This window comes from Pholis gunnellus, assembly GCF_910591455.1.
Source record: "Pholis gunnellus genome assembly, chromosome: 8".
Lineage (NCBI taxonomy): Eukaryota > Metazoa > Chordata > Actinopteri > Perciformes > Pholidae > Pholis > Pholis gunnellus.
Genome location: NC_136534.1, coordinates 14,956,196 through 14,968,669, shown reverse-complemented (window position 1 = coordinate 14,968,669; position 12,474 = coordinate 14,956,196). Strand labels below are relative to the sequence as shown.

The 12,474-nt window shown below is 43.2% G+C and overlaps 2 protein-coding genes across 2 annotated transcripts; one reads left to right on the top strand and one right to left on the bottom strand.

The window, feature by feature from the left end:
* The first annotated feature begins 5,201 nt into the window (after positions 1 to 5,201).
* LOC306699550 (hairy/enhancer-of-split related with YRPW motif protein 1-like) lies at positions 5,202 to 7,166 on the top strand. Its single transcript, XM_079164185.1, has 5 exons — positions 5,202 to 5,319; positions 5,486 to 5,558; positions 5,674 to 5,757; positions 5,878 to 5,959; positions 6,085 to 7,166. Exons 1-5 carry the CDS (start codon positions 5,234 to 5,236, stop codon positions 6,684 to 6,686), a joined length of 927 nt encoding a protein of 308 aa, XP_079020311.1. The 5' UTR covers positions 5,202 to 5,233; the 3' UTR covers positions 6,687 to 7,166.
* Positions 7,167 to 9,663: 2,497 nt separating this feature from the next.
* On the bottom strand, positions 9,664 to 12,462 carry stmn2a (stathmin 2a; the record flags this gene model as incomplete). The annotated part of the gene is made up of 5 exons (XM_079164763.1): positions 9,664 to 9,797; positions 9,960 to 10,151; positions 10,265 to 10,437; positions 10,615 to 10,710; positions 12,444 to 12,462. 5 exons carry the CDS (start codon positions 12,460 to 12,462, stop codon positions 9,738 to 9,740), a joined length of 540 nt encoding a protein of 179 aa, XP_079020889.1. The 3' UTR covers positions 9,664 to 9,737.
* Between the last annotated feature and the right edge of the window lie 12 nt (positions 12,463 to 12,474).

Sequence of the window (12,474 nt, the reverse complement as noted above, 5' to 3'; positions counted from 1 at the left end):
ACTTTCATCCCTTTCAAGAGGATCACAGATATCATAAATATCTGTGACATCTCCCTGGTAAACTGGCAAGTGCCCTCTAACCTTTCCTGTCAAATCAAATCATCTTTGAATCAAATGGACATATGACTTTGGACTAGAAAGCAGTAGATGGATGTAACAGGTGCAATGTAGGACTTAAAAATGAAGCTCAGTGATGCAGTTACATAGTTTATAAGCCATTTAACACATTTCAAAAGAAATATTGGCAGATGAATATAGAACTTTTATTGTTGTCAGCATTTCAAAGATTGTAATGTAAGTCTGAAGACCACATTGAAAGTGACATAATCACCATGACATTATCAATTGATATGAAGACATGATGAGTTGAGAAAAAAAGAGTGAAAATGGCTAAAAGATTGTACAAAGAATGTGGATTCCATAAAAAAATAATGACAGATAGAAGCAGCGATGGAATTAACAGTAGTTGGTGGGTTACTGATGCATGTTTGTGTGAGTAGGAGAGAGAGAGAGAAAGAGTAAAGGGGCTGTGCTAACAGGCTTTCTGCAGATCACTGGCAGTTTGACTGCAGTGTAGAGTAATGGGGCTGGCAGGGCGGAATCAATTACTGGCCACAACAGATTTTCCCACAGGTCGGAGCTTGGGAAAGCAGTACTTTACTGCAGCGCAGACAGCTGGCACAGAGCATCCACTGGGAAAGGAGCCGATTCCAAAAAAAAAGACGTCTTTTTATTATTATTATTATTATATCCTTGTGACACACCATAAATTGACTCTTTTCTGTTTCTCTGTTCTGTCTAAAAATATCAGTTATTACAGTCACTGCTGCAGATTTTGATTCCAAATTGCATCAGGCAAATAGAAAAACTGCACAAAGAACCTCAGCCTACGAGGTGATGTAAAGTACTAACTCATAACACGATAGTTGACCTTTTAGAGCCAGGCCTATTCTAAAACACAGTTGTGCCCTGGCAGTGACCAATCACGTCCTGTGCACTCTCACACAAAACGCAGGGAACTGTCTGCAGCTTGACTCGACGAATAATTCATATGGCCAGTGCCTTTGTGGTTCCCTTTGCGTGATGTAAACCTGGAGATACATTTCAATTAGAGCCCCAAACACCCCCCACCTTGCCTCACACACACACACACACACACACACACACTCCATTGATATGCAAACAATGTTTTTCCTGTGGCAACACAATGTGTGGCCTTAAAAGTAGCTCGCTCCGTGGCCCTCTTTTCTCTGTGAGGACATCACGTGCTGTCTCCTGTTGCGCATATTTGGAAAGGCGGTCTTGTGATCTGCCTTCCTTCTATTGTGGACTTGCATAAGTTAACTGGTAATGGGCAGCATACTGGTAAACCTTATGAACAATATCATTGTCAGGGACCATTGTGAAGGAGTGTGCGCCAAAAAAAACTAATGAAATAGATTTTTATTTATGCCAGAGTGACTCAGGTCATCCACATTTATTTCAAGCCAGCACATAACGCGGTCCATATCAGAGTTCAAAGTTTTTGCTAAATACTCTTCATGCCCTGTAATTGACGCTAAGCCCTGTAATTGGCAGCCGTACTGAGATCCTGGTGTCAGTGTTATGACCCAAGGAGCTGTCCTCCTCAGAATAAAAAGCTCCTGCTAAACAAAGAAACAAGGAAGCCGACATATCCTCCCTGGCTTTACCTATCCAAAAGCACAGGGAGAATGGATGCCAACAAAGGCAGGAAAGTAAAGAATGAGAAGGCGGGTGTATTACAATCAAACAGTGGGAATGGGTCTCAGGCCTGGTCTGGTCCCTGCCCAATATAGCCGCCTGGGTGCTGACTGGAACCAGAGGGGACAGACAGGAAGCTGTGGCCCATAGGATAACATTGTTGTATGGAAGTTGTCTGGGAGACATTTCTCTCAGTCAGACAAGCTATTTAGGACCAGCATGGGTGGCATTTTCGCTGTCTTACATAAAATGTATGAATATGATATAACATAACATGTATATGCAGCACAGTTAATACCTTTTTACACGTAGGCCTATTTGAAAAAAGCAAGGAGAAGGCATGATCTCACACACACAGAAATATCCCCCAGATGCCCCCCCCCCTTAACACACACACACACACACACAAATGCAAACTTCACTGCAGCAGTTGTTGAGTGACAGGTATAAGATGTCAGGATGGTGTGCACACAGGATGCAGGCACGGCTGCGAGCGTCGCTGCTGCCGGCAGCCCCAACGGTTGACATAGTAAATCAATCCTGATGGGAGGGTCGGTAGGACGGAGGCGGAGGAGGGGGGGGGGGTCCAAAGGGACTGAGCCGGCCTCTGTCAGACACACTCAGCCACTCAGCCAGCCAGAGAGAGACTGTCGACGGGTGGGAGAACACTCGCCGGGAAGCGCTCACACGGAGATTGAGTTACCACGGAATTAGATCAGGGCTGTGGGAAACAGCACCTCCTAAACACACTCGCACACTCTCGGTCACACACACATAAACACATGCAGACACACCAGCACACACTCTTGTGGCCGCACTCTTGCACACAAAGAGTCACCAAGGGAAACCTGAGGGAAGATTGAGGAAGGCAGCTGGGCACACGCCAGTTTCAAACAAATACTTGCTTATACCTCTTAGCTTCCTGGCACCGGTTTGACAGTGGTTTCTTCAAATCGGTGCCGAGTTAGGCCCACGGGCAACACGCAGACTGGCATGTTCAAATTATCAAATGTGCAAGATTTATAGAAACATGGCATTCACAGACAAACGAGCACAAACCAAACACACTTTTTCACATCATCGAAAGTCAGAGTGGAGGCTGAGAAAATGTTGTGATTCCACAGTCGAAAAGTCAAGGAAAACTCATAATTATGTTTAATGGATCACAGGAATGTCAGGGCTAATGTGAAGGACCTTGACAGTCAGGTGTGAGGAGAGTGGTTAGTGTCTGCTTAATGGAGACCACATGAACCGGGCCTGTCCTGTAGAACTGGCCGCACTGTAGAGCCCTATTACCATAATAGCATCATAAACAACACTGAAGTGATCCAAAAGCTGCCTATCAGCAGAGAGACATAAGAAGGCCATGGTTTAGTCTGGGGTAAAGGGCAAGGAGAGGGCTTGAACTTAAACTGGCTGAGGACTTGTATACAAATCTCTCCCACAAGCGCCACACTTTGTGAAGTGAAGAGCAAGATACAAGTCCATGAGAAACGTCGTCAGGGACTGCGCAGTTTTTCACCACAGGGTTATGCACATTTTAAGGTCTATAAATCAGCCAAATGGAAGTAGGGGAGTGCAGAAATGCATGAAATGGGTGAAGGTATATGATTTCGAGTGAAAGTGTCTGCTGACAGGGAGAGGAGGGCAGGGCTCGGGTTAGTGTGAAGGCTCGTCCACTCTCAGAATGACTGAAGCTTGCACATTGTATCTGTCACCATCGAAACCCCTCTGACATTCTGGGAACAGCGTGTTGGCCTGCAGTTGCTCCCTGAAATCAAGCTCTCAGCCGCACTTGTCTAGCTCCCAACGCATCGAGTTAACAACTGACCTGATGGACAGAGCAGAGAAACAGCTGCTGCTCTACAAGGTACTGGAATGGAAGACAGCAGGGGGGGTCACGCTCCCACTGATGGCCTTACCAGACATGTCAGACTCAGGATGCAGGAATTATACCAGCTTCTAGTACATTCTTTTACCAGACCTGACATTTGGCTAATGTTTTTATGTGGTATTTCATTTGTTTTATATGTCTACTTATATGATGGCAGTGTTATAATAAAGTAGCAATACCACAAAAATTCCAAGTAAATGTCCTGCATTACAATTTTAACTTGAGGAGTACAGTATTCACAACAAAGTGTCAAAAATAAAAATGGCCTCTGGGAATGACATCATTATGATATGGATCGTCATCATGCATCAAAATGTAAGCAGAACTTCAATGTTGTAAAATACTTAAATAAATGTACAATTGTTACTTTCCACAACTGTATGATGGTTTCATTAGTACAACATAACATGAACTCAACAGTAGTTCATTAAAGCATGAGAAAAAAAGGAAAGTTAAAGTGTTTTTTATTTTATCTTTCACTTTAAACATTTGCCTTGTATTTATATATAAATATATTTTTATTGAGGCATATATATGCGTATCTCTTTTTTCCTGATAAATACTAGACAAAAAGTCAGAGGGGATCATTTACACAGTGGAACATAAACATTAAAAGCTCCCGTGTTTTGTATAGTTTGCCCTCTGACCCGAGCGCATTAGAGGGGTCAACATTTTCACACCTTCTGCAGACAAACCCTGCTCCCCATCCAGAGTGAAGTACTTATGCTTTGCTGCTTATACCTTTGTATGTTTTTTTTTTTTTTTTTTAAATGTAGCTCACAAGCAAAACATTTATCGAAAGTTGCAGCTTGAGCTTATAAAAACACGTCTGTTTCTCTTTCCCACTATACACAGCAGAGCGAGGTTCACTGTTTTCACCCACAGCGGATGAATGATTCCCTGGGAAGGTCTGTCTGCGCCAGTCAGATGACCTGTTTGCAGTGACTGGGGAGGAGGTGGAGGCGGAGGGGGTTTCCTAGGAGAGCCTGGCAACGCGGACCGACTAATGTTGGGCCTCCCGGCTGATCAATGCTGTTGTGGAACCTCACAGCTGACAGCAGACAATGAACAACACACTCGGCTAATAGGCCGTGTGTCCTCCACAACACTAAAGAAGAAGAGAGCTCCCACTATAATGGGGCCTGTTGCTCATGAACTGGGGTCTCAGCAGGGAGACTGTGGACCTGAGGCCAGGAGTCTACTGGTCAGCCTGAGCTGTCAGGCCTCAGACTCAATACTCTCTGTTAAAAGACATGCATTCAAAATCACGCTTTTAATACACTTTAAATATTGATTTGAATTATTCCAGAAATTAGCTTCAGTACCTCTACTAGAGTTTTACTCTGAGACTTTAGGCTTGTTCATTGAATTTTTTTTTTTTTTCCTTTTATAAAGCCTTTTGTCATTTCAATGCCAGCTCGATTTTAACAGGCTCAAATATTTCCAAGTCCCGCCCACATCGCTCTGTGGACCCCGCCCCCCTCTCCGCGGTGTGAAAATGATCAGAGAGGAGGCAGCTCTGACGTTTAAACTGTTGCACAGACCCTCTGCTGTCAGAACACCAGCGGAGCTTTCTCTTGAAGGACTACTTTTGATCCTTGTATTCTTGGAAGCAAAATGAAGCGAAGCCACAATTACAGCTCATCGGAAAGCGACCTGGACGACAATGTTGAGGTGGAGAAGGATAGCGGGGACGAAAATGGGTATGTTCAATATTTTAATAATCATTATTATATCATGGACTGTGACAAATTTGGACGTTTCATCCCACTAACTGCAATATTTCAGCTAATATTATAGCTAACTTGCTACCTTATGTTGTTGTTTTTTCAATTAAAACAAATGTTTAATTGCTGTCTTACTTTGCAGTCAACTTGATTCTCACGGCTCGATGTCACCCTCCACAACCACCCAAGTTCAAGCCAGAAAGAGGCGCAGAGGGGTAAGTGAACTCATCTCCGGTGCCAAGTTGCGCACTGCTGTTTGATAGATAACACTGTTCTCCTCCCACCTATGATCTACATTTGGCTAAATTGTTTCTTTTACCCTTTTGCCAGATTATTGAGAAACGGAGACGTGACCGAATCAATAACAGTCTGTCAGAGTTGAGAAGATTGGTGCCAAGTGCTTTTGAGAAACAGGTAAAGGGCTCATGCTTCCATCCTTTCTGCATGGGCATGCCCATACATGCCTTTTCTACATGGACACCAGATAGGAAAAATCATTCAAAGTGAAAATGTTCTTTTTAATTGTCTTTGCAGGGATCTGCTAAATTGGAAAAAGCTGAAATTTTGCAAATGACCGTGGACCATTTGAAAATGCTTCATGCGTCTGGTGGCAAAGGTAACTTATCATTTATTTGGCTATTAATGATGATTAAATAAATGGATGTTGTAATTTCCCAATCCAAAATGGTATGAATATGCTGTGAGTCACGTGTCTAACCACTCTGCTTTCGTTCCTGACAGGTTTCTTTGAGGCTCATGCTCTTGCTAAGGATTACCGCAGCCTGGGCTTCAGGGAGTGTCTGGCAGAGACAGCTCGCTACCTGAGCATCATAGAGGGTCGGGACGGTGCAGACCCCCTCCGTATACGTTTGGTGTCCCACCTCAGCAACTACGCCTCTCAGAGGGAGGTGCAAACTGGACTGGAACACTTAGCCTGGGGCTCTGCCTACGGGACCGGCCCTGCTCATCTCCCCCACCCCCTCCTCCTACAACACCCCCAGGGCAGGACACCTGCATCCAGAAGCAAAAGTAGCCCACCCTCCTCTTCTTCCTCCACATCGTCCTCCCCCTCCATTGAGGCATCTGGGACATCCAGACTCAGTGTCATGCCCCCCACAGAGACCCTCAGGGTGCCCCCCAACAGTTCGCTGGCCCTCAGTCTGTCTGTGCCAACATCCAAGCTTTCACCACCACTCCTGTCATCCCTCTCCTCGCTGTCGGCCTTCCCCCTCTCCTTCGGTACATTCCCTCTGGTGTCCCCGATGGCCCTCAGCACAGTGAGCCCCTCCTCCACCCTGTCAAAGCCTTACAGGCCGTGGGGCACAGAGATTGGGGCCTTCTGAATCTAACAGCTAGACTGATGGCAACAGCTGAGCTGTGCCCAGCACCGCAGACTAGGAAGCACAACCTGCCTCTGCTTTTATAGCAATAAAACACAGAGGAACACAGCAAACTGATTTAATTTTATACAAGTATAAAGAATAAGTGGTAGACGTCTTTTCTCAGTATGTCATTACTCTAAAGAAAATAAATTCTGAATGATTTAATGTTATCCATTGACTAACTTAGTTAACATGCACTGTCTCCAGGCTGAAGACTGATATGGGTCATGAATAGATTCACTGTAAGCATAAGTATAGAGGTTTTATTTTGTAGACCACATACTGAAACTTCTACATTTGTCGAGCATGGATGTCTGTATTTAACATAAAGTTCTTTAATTCGGTCTGCTTCTTTAGTGGTATCACTAAAGGAACTCGTAAAGTGAATAAGCATATTACATTTGCCATTGTTGGAAAAACTAACCACTTGAGAATAGGAAACGTGCATTCTTGTATCTATTTGTAATATTTTTGTACCAATAAATTGAGTTAAAAGTACAAAACGTGGATTCAAACCAAAGTTTTTGTTTCAGTTGCATATGCTCCTTAACTCTCCAGATTTTTTTTGTTTTCATAATGAATACTTTTTTTTTTTTTACCATGTTGCTACATAGTCCTTTGTGTAAGCAGACTAACCTCCCTCCAAGTGATTAGGAACTTATCTTACCAAATGACATATATTCTGCAGGTGCATTCTTGTTACAGTACTGTGGAAGTTAATCATGAGATAATAAGGTCCCGGTTATTGACTGAAAGGCCATTCCTTTGCTGTGTGCCAGGTAAGTAACCAAATCTGAGAGCATTGTTGCCCTTATGAATACCCAGGAAATCATTAAGAGCCAGAGGAAATCCTTTACAATGTTGCCCTGACCTCACCAGCTTGGGTTGGTCTGAAACGGAGACAATAGTGTGAACAGGATGGGGACTTTGGAGGAAGGCGGTTCAAAAGTAACAACAATACTCAAGACAGCTGGACCGATAAATCACTGTTCAGCTCCTCTGTGTGGTTTCTGGTACAATCTGAGTGACACAGAGGTTTAGGAGTTATATCCATCCATGCAGCACCTCAGGCTTAATAATATATTAAAAACAAACCTTGCTCCCTCTAAATGAGGACGCTATTTAAATTCCAAATCATGCTTCTTACGTAAAAAAAAAATTAAACACAAATTATCTTTATTATTGATCGTTTCTGTTGTTTCAAAATTTGCAATCAGCCTATTGAAGAAACGTAAAAACCAAATCACTGAATCTACAATAATACAATTAATTTATGTTTCTTCACTATTTGCATTCGACATATTGTGAACTTTTCCCCCACTTTTGAATCGGCATCATAGACTGGATTATTGATATTTGCTCCTGCTTGGTTTCTTTGCCTTTAAGAAATCTGCCACTGCCACCTAGTGGAGGAACTTTATCTAGCAGGTGCCAGATGGAGGATTATGGATTCATTCTATTTGTTTATCAAATGTTAGTCGAACTGTCAAGGAATAAGCCTGACCATATTTTGAATGATACCAACAATTGTGTACAATATCGCAAAAATAAATAACATTACACTGCAACATGAATGAAAAATCAACTAGGGGAAGATGGTGTATCATAGGATGTGTAGATAACTGGTTCTTTTATTTGTCAGTTAACATTTTCCCTCCTCCTTTAGCACAGAAAAGTATTAGATGGTGCATGCCATGTTCACAGAACCTCAAACCTTTATTCAGCAAAGCTTTCACAGATAAACACAAGCAGCAGAGGATGCAGGCAGATATCAGTGGTACTGTATATTAAAAAGAGACTAGTTCAGTGGGCTGAATGTAAAGCGTCCTGCATCCATTCTCCATCTAATCCCCTAAAGAGAGCAGAGGCTAATGATGCCTTGTGGTAAATTTGCATTCACACACACCCACACAGACATACGTTATGTTCACACTGTCAATATCAAGGTGGGACCAACAGCACATCCCACTGTCCAAAACAATATGCATGGTACCAGTACGGTGTCATAACATTCAAGAGCTTAATGCCCAAATACAGTGTATGAAACAGAGCTTTTGATTTAGCCGAAGATGAATTCATCGAGAAATGCAGTTGTAAGGGTAAGTGGGAATCTGCAAGGGTATAAACAGTTGCTCCCATTGGGCAAAGACATTCTTAATAACAACAAAGCACCTATCAAGTTCATTATCAAGCTCATTTCAGAGGAGGTGGACACTTTATGGATCTGTGGAGATTGGCGTATTGTTAAGTTCCAAGCGTGCGTGTCAAGAATGAGTGGGTGTGCGTGAGAAAAATACAGATGGGATACGTTGATATCTCGGGGAGTGTGTGGTGTAGGTACACCGACTGTCGTTCTTCACAAAGACACAGAAACATCATCATCATGACATCATCAGGAAACACTGCAAATGTCAGTCTACAGCCAACTCACAACACCGACGGCTTTCACAAGAAAATGGTTGTCGAGTCAAATTTCAAGAACTGAAACGTTAATCAATTACAAACAAAAAGTTTGAAATTGTACAGCGCAGTACAATACAATCTTTGTATGTACTTCACCTACCATGATAGATAGATAGATAGATAGAGAGATAGAGAGATAGAGAGATGGATAGATAGAGAGAGAGATAGAGAGATAGAGAGATAGATAGATAGATAGATAGATAGAGAGATAGAGAGATAGATAGAGAGAGAGAGAGATAGAGAGATAGAGAGATAGACTTTAAGAAAAAAATATTTACAAAATAATAGCCATATTCTCACATTTGCTCTAAAAACAACAAATTAATTCAACTCTCAAGATGAGATGGTAATGATGTTTGTAGCCACTGATAATACTGATAGTGGTGAGTATTGGGGGTGTGGTGTGTTGTGATGTGGTGGTGGGGTCCTCGGACCTCTCGGCCTTCAGGGTTGGGTGTCTGGGGAGGGTCAGGGTGGGGCGAGGAAGGGGGGGGTGGGACTGGATGGGGGGACGTTGATGGACCATGGAAGTCAGGACTTGTGCGAGGCTCATGCTGTCAGCTCTTCCCTCAGCTCTTTGTTCTTGCGCACCACAGCTGCATGTCTCTCCTGAAAACAAAAGGACAACACACACACACAGAGAGAGAGAGAGAGAGAGAGAGAGAGAGAGAGAGAGAGATAGTAATCATCAGGCACCGGCCAAACATGGTTATACCGGTCTAAAGGTGGATTCAGATAGAAAACACAAACTGAGATCTCTGCATTTCTTACCTTCTCCTGTAGACGCTCCATTATGGCTGCCAGATGGGCGTCACGGTTCTCCTTGATCTGCTCCATCTTCATCTGGAGCTTCTCCTCGGCCATCTTGCTGAAGTTGCTGTTCTCTTCCATGGCCTTTAGCAACACGTCCCTCTCGTGGTCTCGTTTTTCTGCCAAAGCCCTCAGCACCTGGGCCTCCAGATACTAAAGACGCACAGCAAAACAAAAATATTAAAGCATCTGATTAATTTTGGATAGTTTAAAATACAATCCAATTTTTGATTTTTAACACACAAAGCCACAGGTAAAATACTCACCTTCCTCCGGTCTTCAGCAGCCTCAAGTTTCTTCTCAATGTCCTCCAAGGAGATATCCCTCTTTGGGGGTGAGGGGAGGTTGTGAGCCACATCTGACACTGGAGACAGCGGCTTGAGAATCACCTCAAAGGCCTGGCCAGAGGCTCGCTTGTTTATAGTTTTCACCTCCATGTCTGTAAATCAGACAATTATGATGATGATACCAGCAAAATCAATGTCCAATAGCACAATATAGCAGTCCAACAACATGTCACTATTACTACCGTCTGTATTTACAAGGCAAACTAAAACATCCATGGGGGGCAATTTGTTGGTTTCAAAGGAAAATCAATGTTTGAGCTGATCCATACCTTCAAACTCACGCACAAGCTTGTTGCGCGCCTCTGGGTAGAAGCAGGAGCAGATGAGGGAGAAGACGGACAGCTCCTTCATCTTCTCTTTATATGCTGTGGGAACATAAACACAGCATCCTATGAGTCTCTCCATGTTACTCATGAAAACAAAACCACAGAACACTGCACAAACTCATAAATATACTTGAGATATTTCCAAGATATGACAAATTACAAAAGGGAAATCAATTAGCGTCACATGACCGATGCATCTGAAATGTATATGAGTGCCCTGTTGTTTAACAATCAATTGGATGAATCACTACGATTCTTTTCTTGGATCTTAAGACGTGTGTGAGTCATTTGAATCAAGAGTGCCTTTTCTAACATCCCCTTGTAATCTGTCTAAGCTCAGAGAATAGACAGGCCAGTGCAAGATTTTCAATTTCCTGTTGTCTCAGCAAATGCTGCCGTCATGCTGACAATACCAAGAAGCATGTCTATCTGTCTTATAGATAAACCTACCTTATTGATGAGTGTTGTCGTCATAGCCGCCAAATGCAGCTGATAAATGATCTTGGCTTTTACACTAGATCTGGGGTAAGATGTGCTTTCACCAATTCCTCACTGACTATTGCCCTCTCCTGTATTTGTCAAAGTGCCCACGTGGCTGTTGAGAGAGGACTACAGATTGTCAATGCTGCTAAGCCTTCTGCTGCAAAGGCCAGTGTGTGAAGCGGCCCCTTGCTGCAGGGCTGGCCTGCCTCCCACCCTGCCATACACCTGTCTCCTCCGCCACATCTCTGCCACCACACATACCATATTGAAGGCAGCTTGCACACCCTGCTGTATTTTACAGGGACCAAATGGGTTACTTATATTAATAAGGCACCGCTATGCGTACAGAGGCTAAACAAACCCATGAACACAAATATGCTAAAATGCATGGCCTACAACAATAACTGTCCATGAGGGGAGATGACTAATGCAGGCTATGGTCTTATCTGTTAATATAAGATTCAGGGTTCTAGCTCCTACGTCTAATTTGCATTTGTGTAAAGGCCACTAGTGGTTTTTTTTGCAAAATAATTAGCAGCATATCGAGCACAGCGGGTGGTGCCTCATTAGCAAGAGAGAAATAAGGAAAGTTATAGACACGAATTAAAGGAGCAATCCCAAATAAATGATCTGATTGAAACAATCGCGTTCAGGAGACGTTTTTTTATAAACACGTTTAAAAAACATAACCTAGGCATTTACTATAGCAAAGTAATATGAACGTCAGACGGATGAAGCCCTCTCAGATTTGCTGTCGGCTAAATGGTCGGCAGCACAGCATCTTGGGTGGGGTCCGTCTGCATTATGCTGCATGTTGGGGCCGCTGTAGCATGAACCGCAGGTGCGGCGTAGTAAATAAAGCTGTCATGGGCCAATCCGTGTTATCGAATTAAGAACCGTTACACAACATACGATCAAAGCAAATGAGGAGCAAGACGTTGACGTAGTTGAGGATAATGAAGGAGACATTTCAGTAACCTGACGGAGGATGCTGGGCTTTCAAGCCCACATTCTCGCTGTCATTAACGGACTCTTTAGCTGAGACAATGGGCTCACAGTCGATAGAGAAAAATCAAGGGGATTCAATTTATAGTTTTAATCATTAAAAAGAGAATGAAATTCAAAACATTTGTGAGTGGAGCTTTTACAGAAACACGACTTTTACAGAAACACGACCACCTAGACAATACCGGGCCGACATGGGCTCTATACAGAAAGGATCACTCACAAATCCATCCATCCATCCAGCCATGCAATGGTTTTATCATGACCATTCTGAACACGCTTACCGGTTGCTGTTTTGGCCATGGCTGATGTATT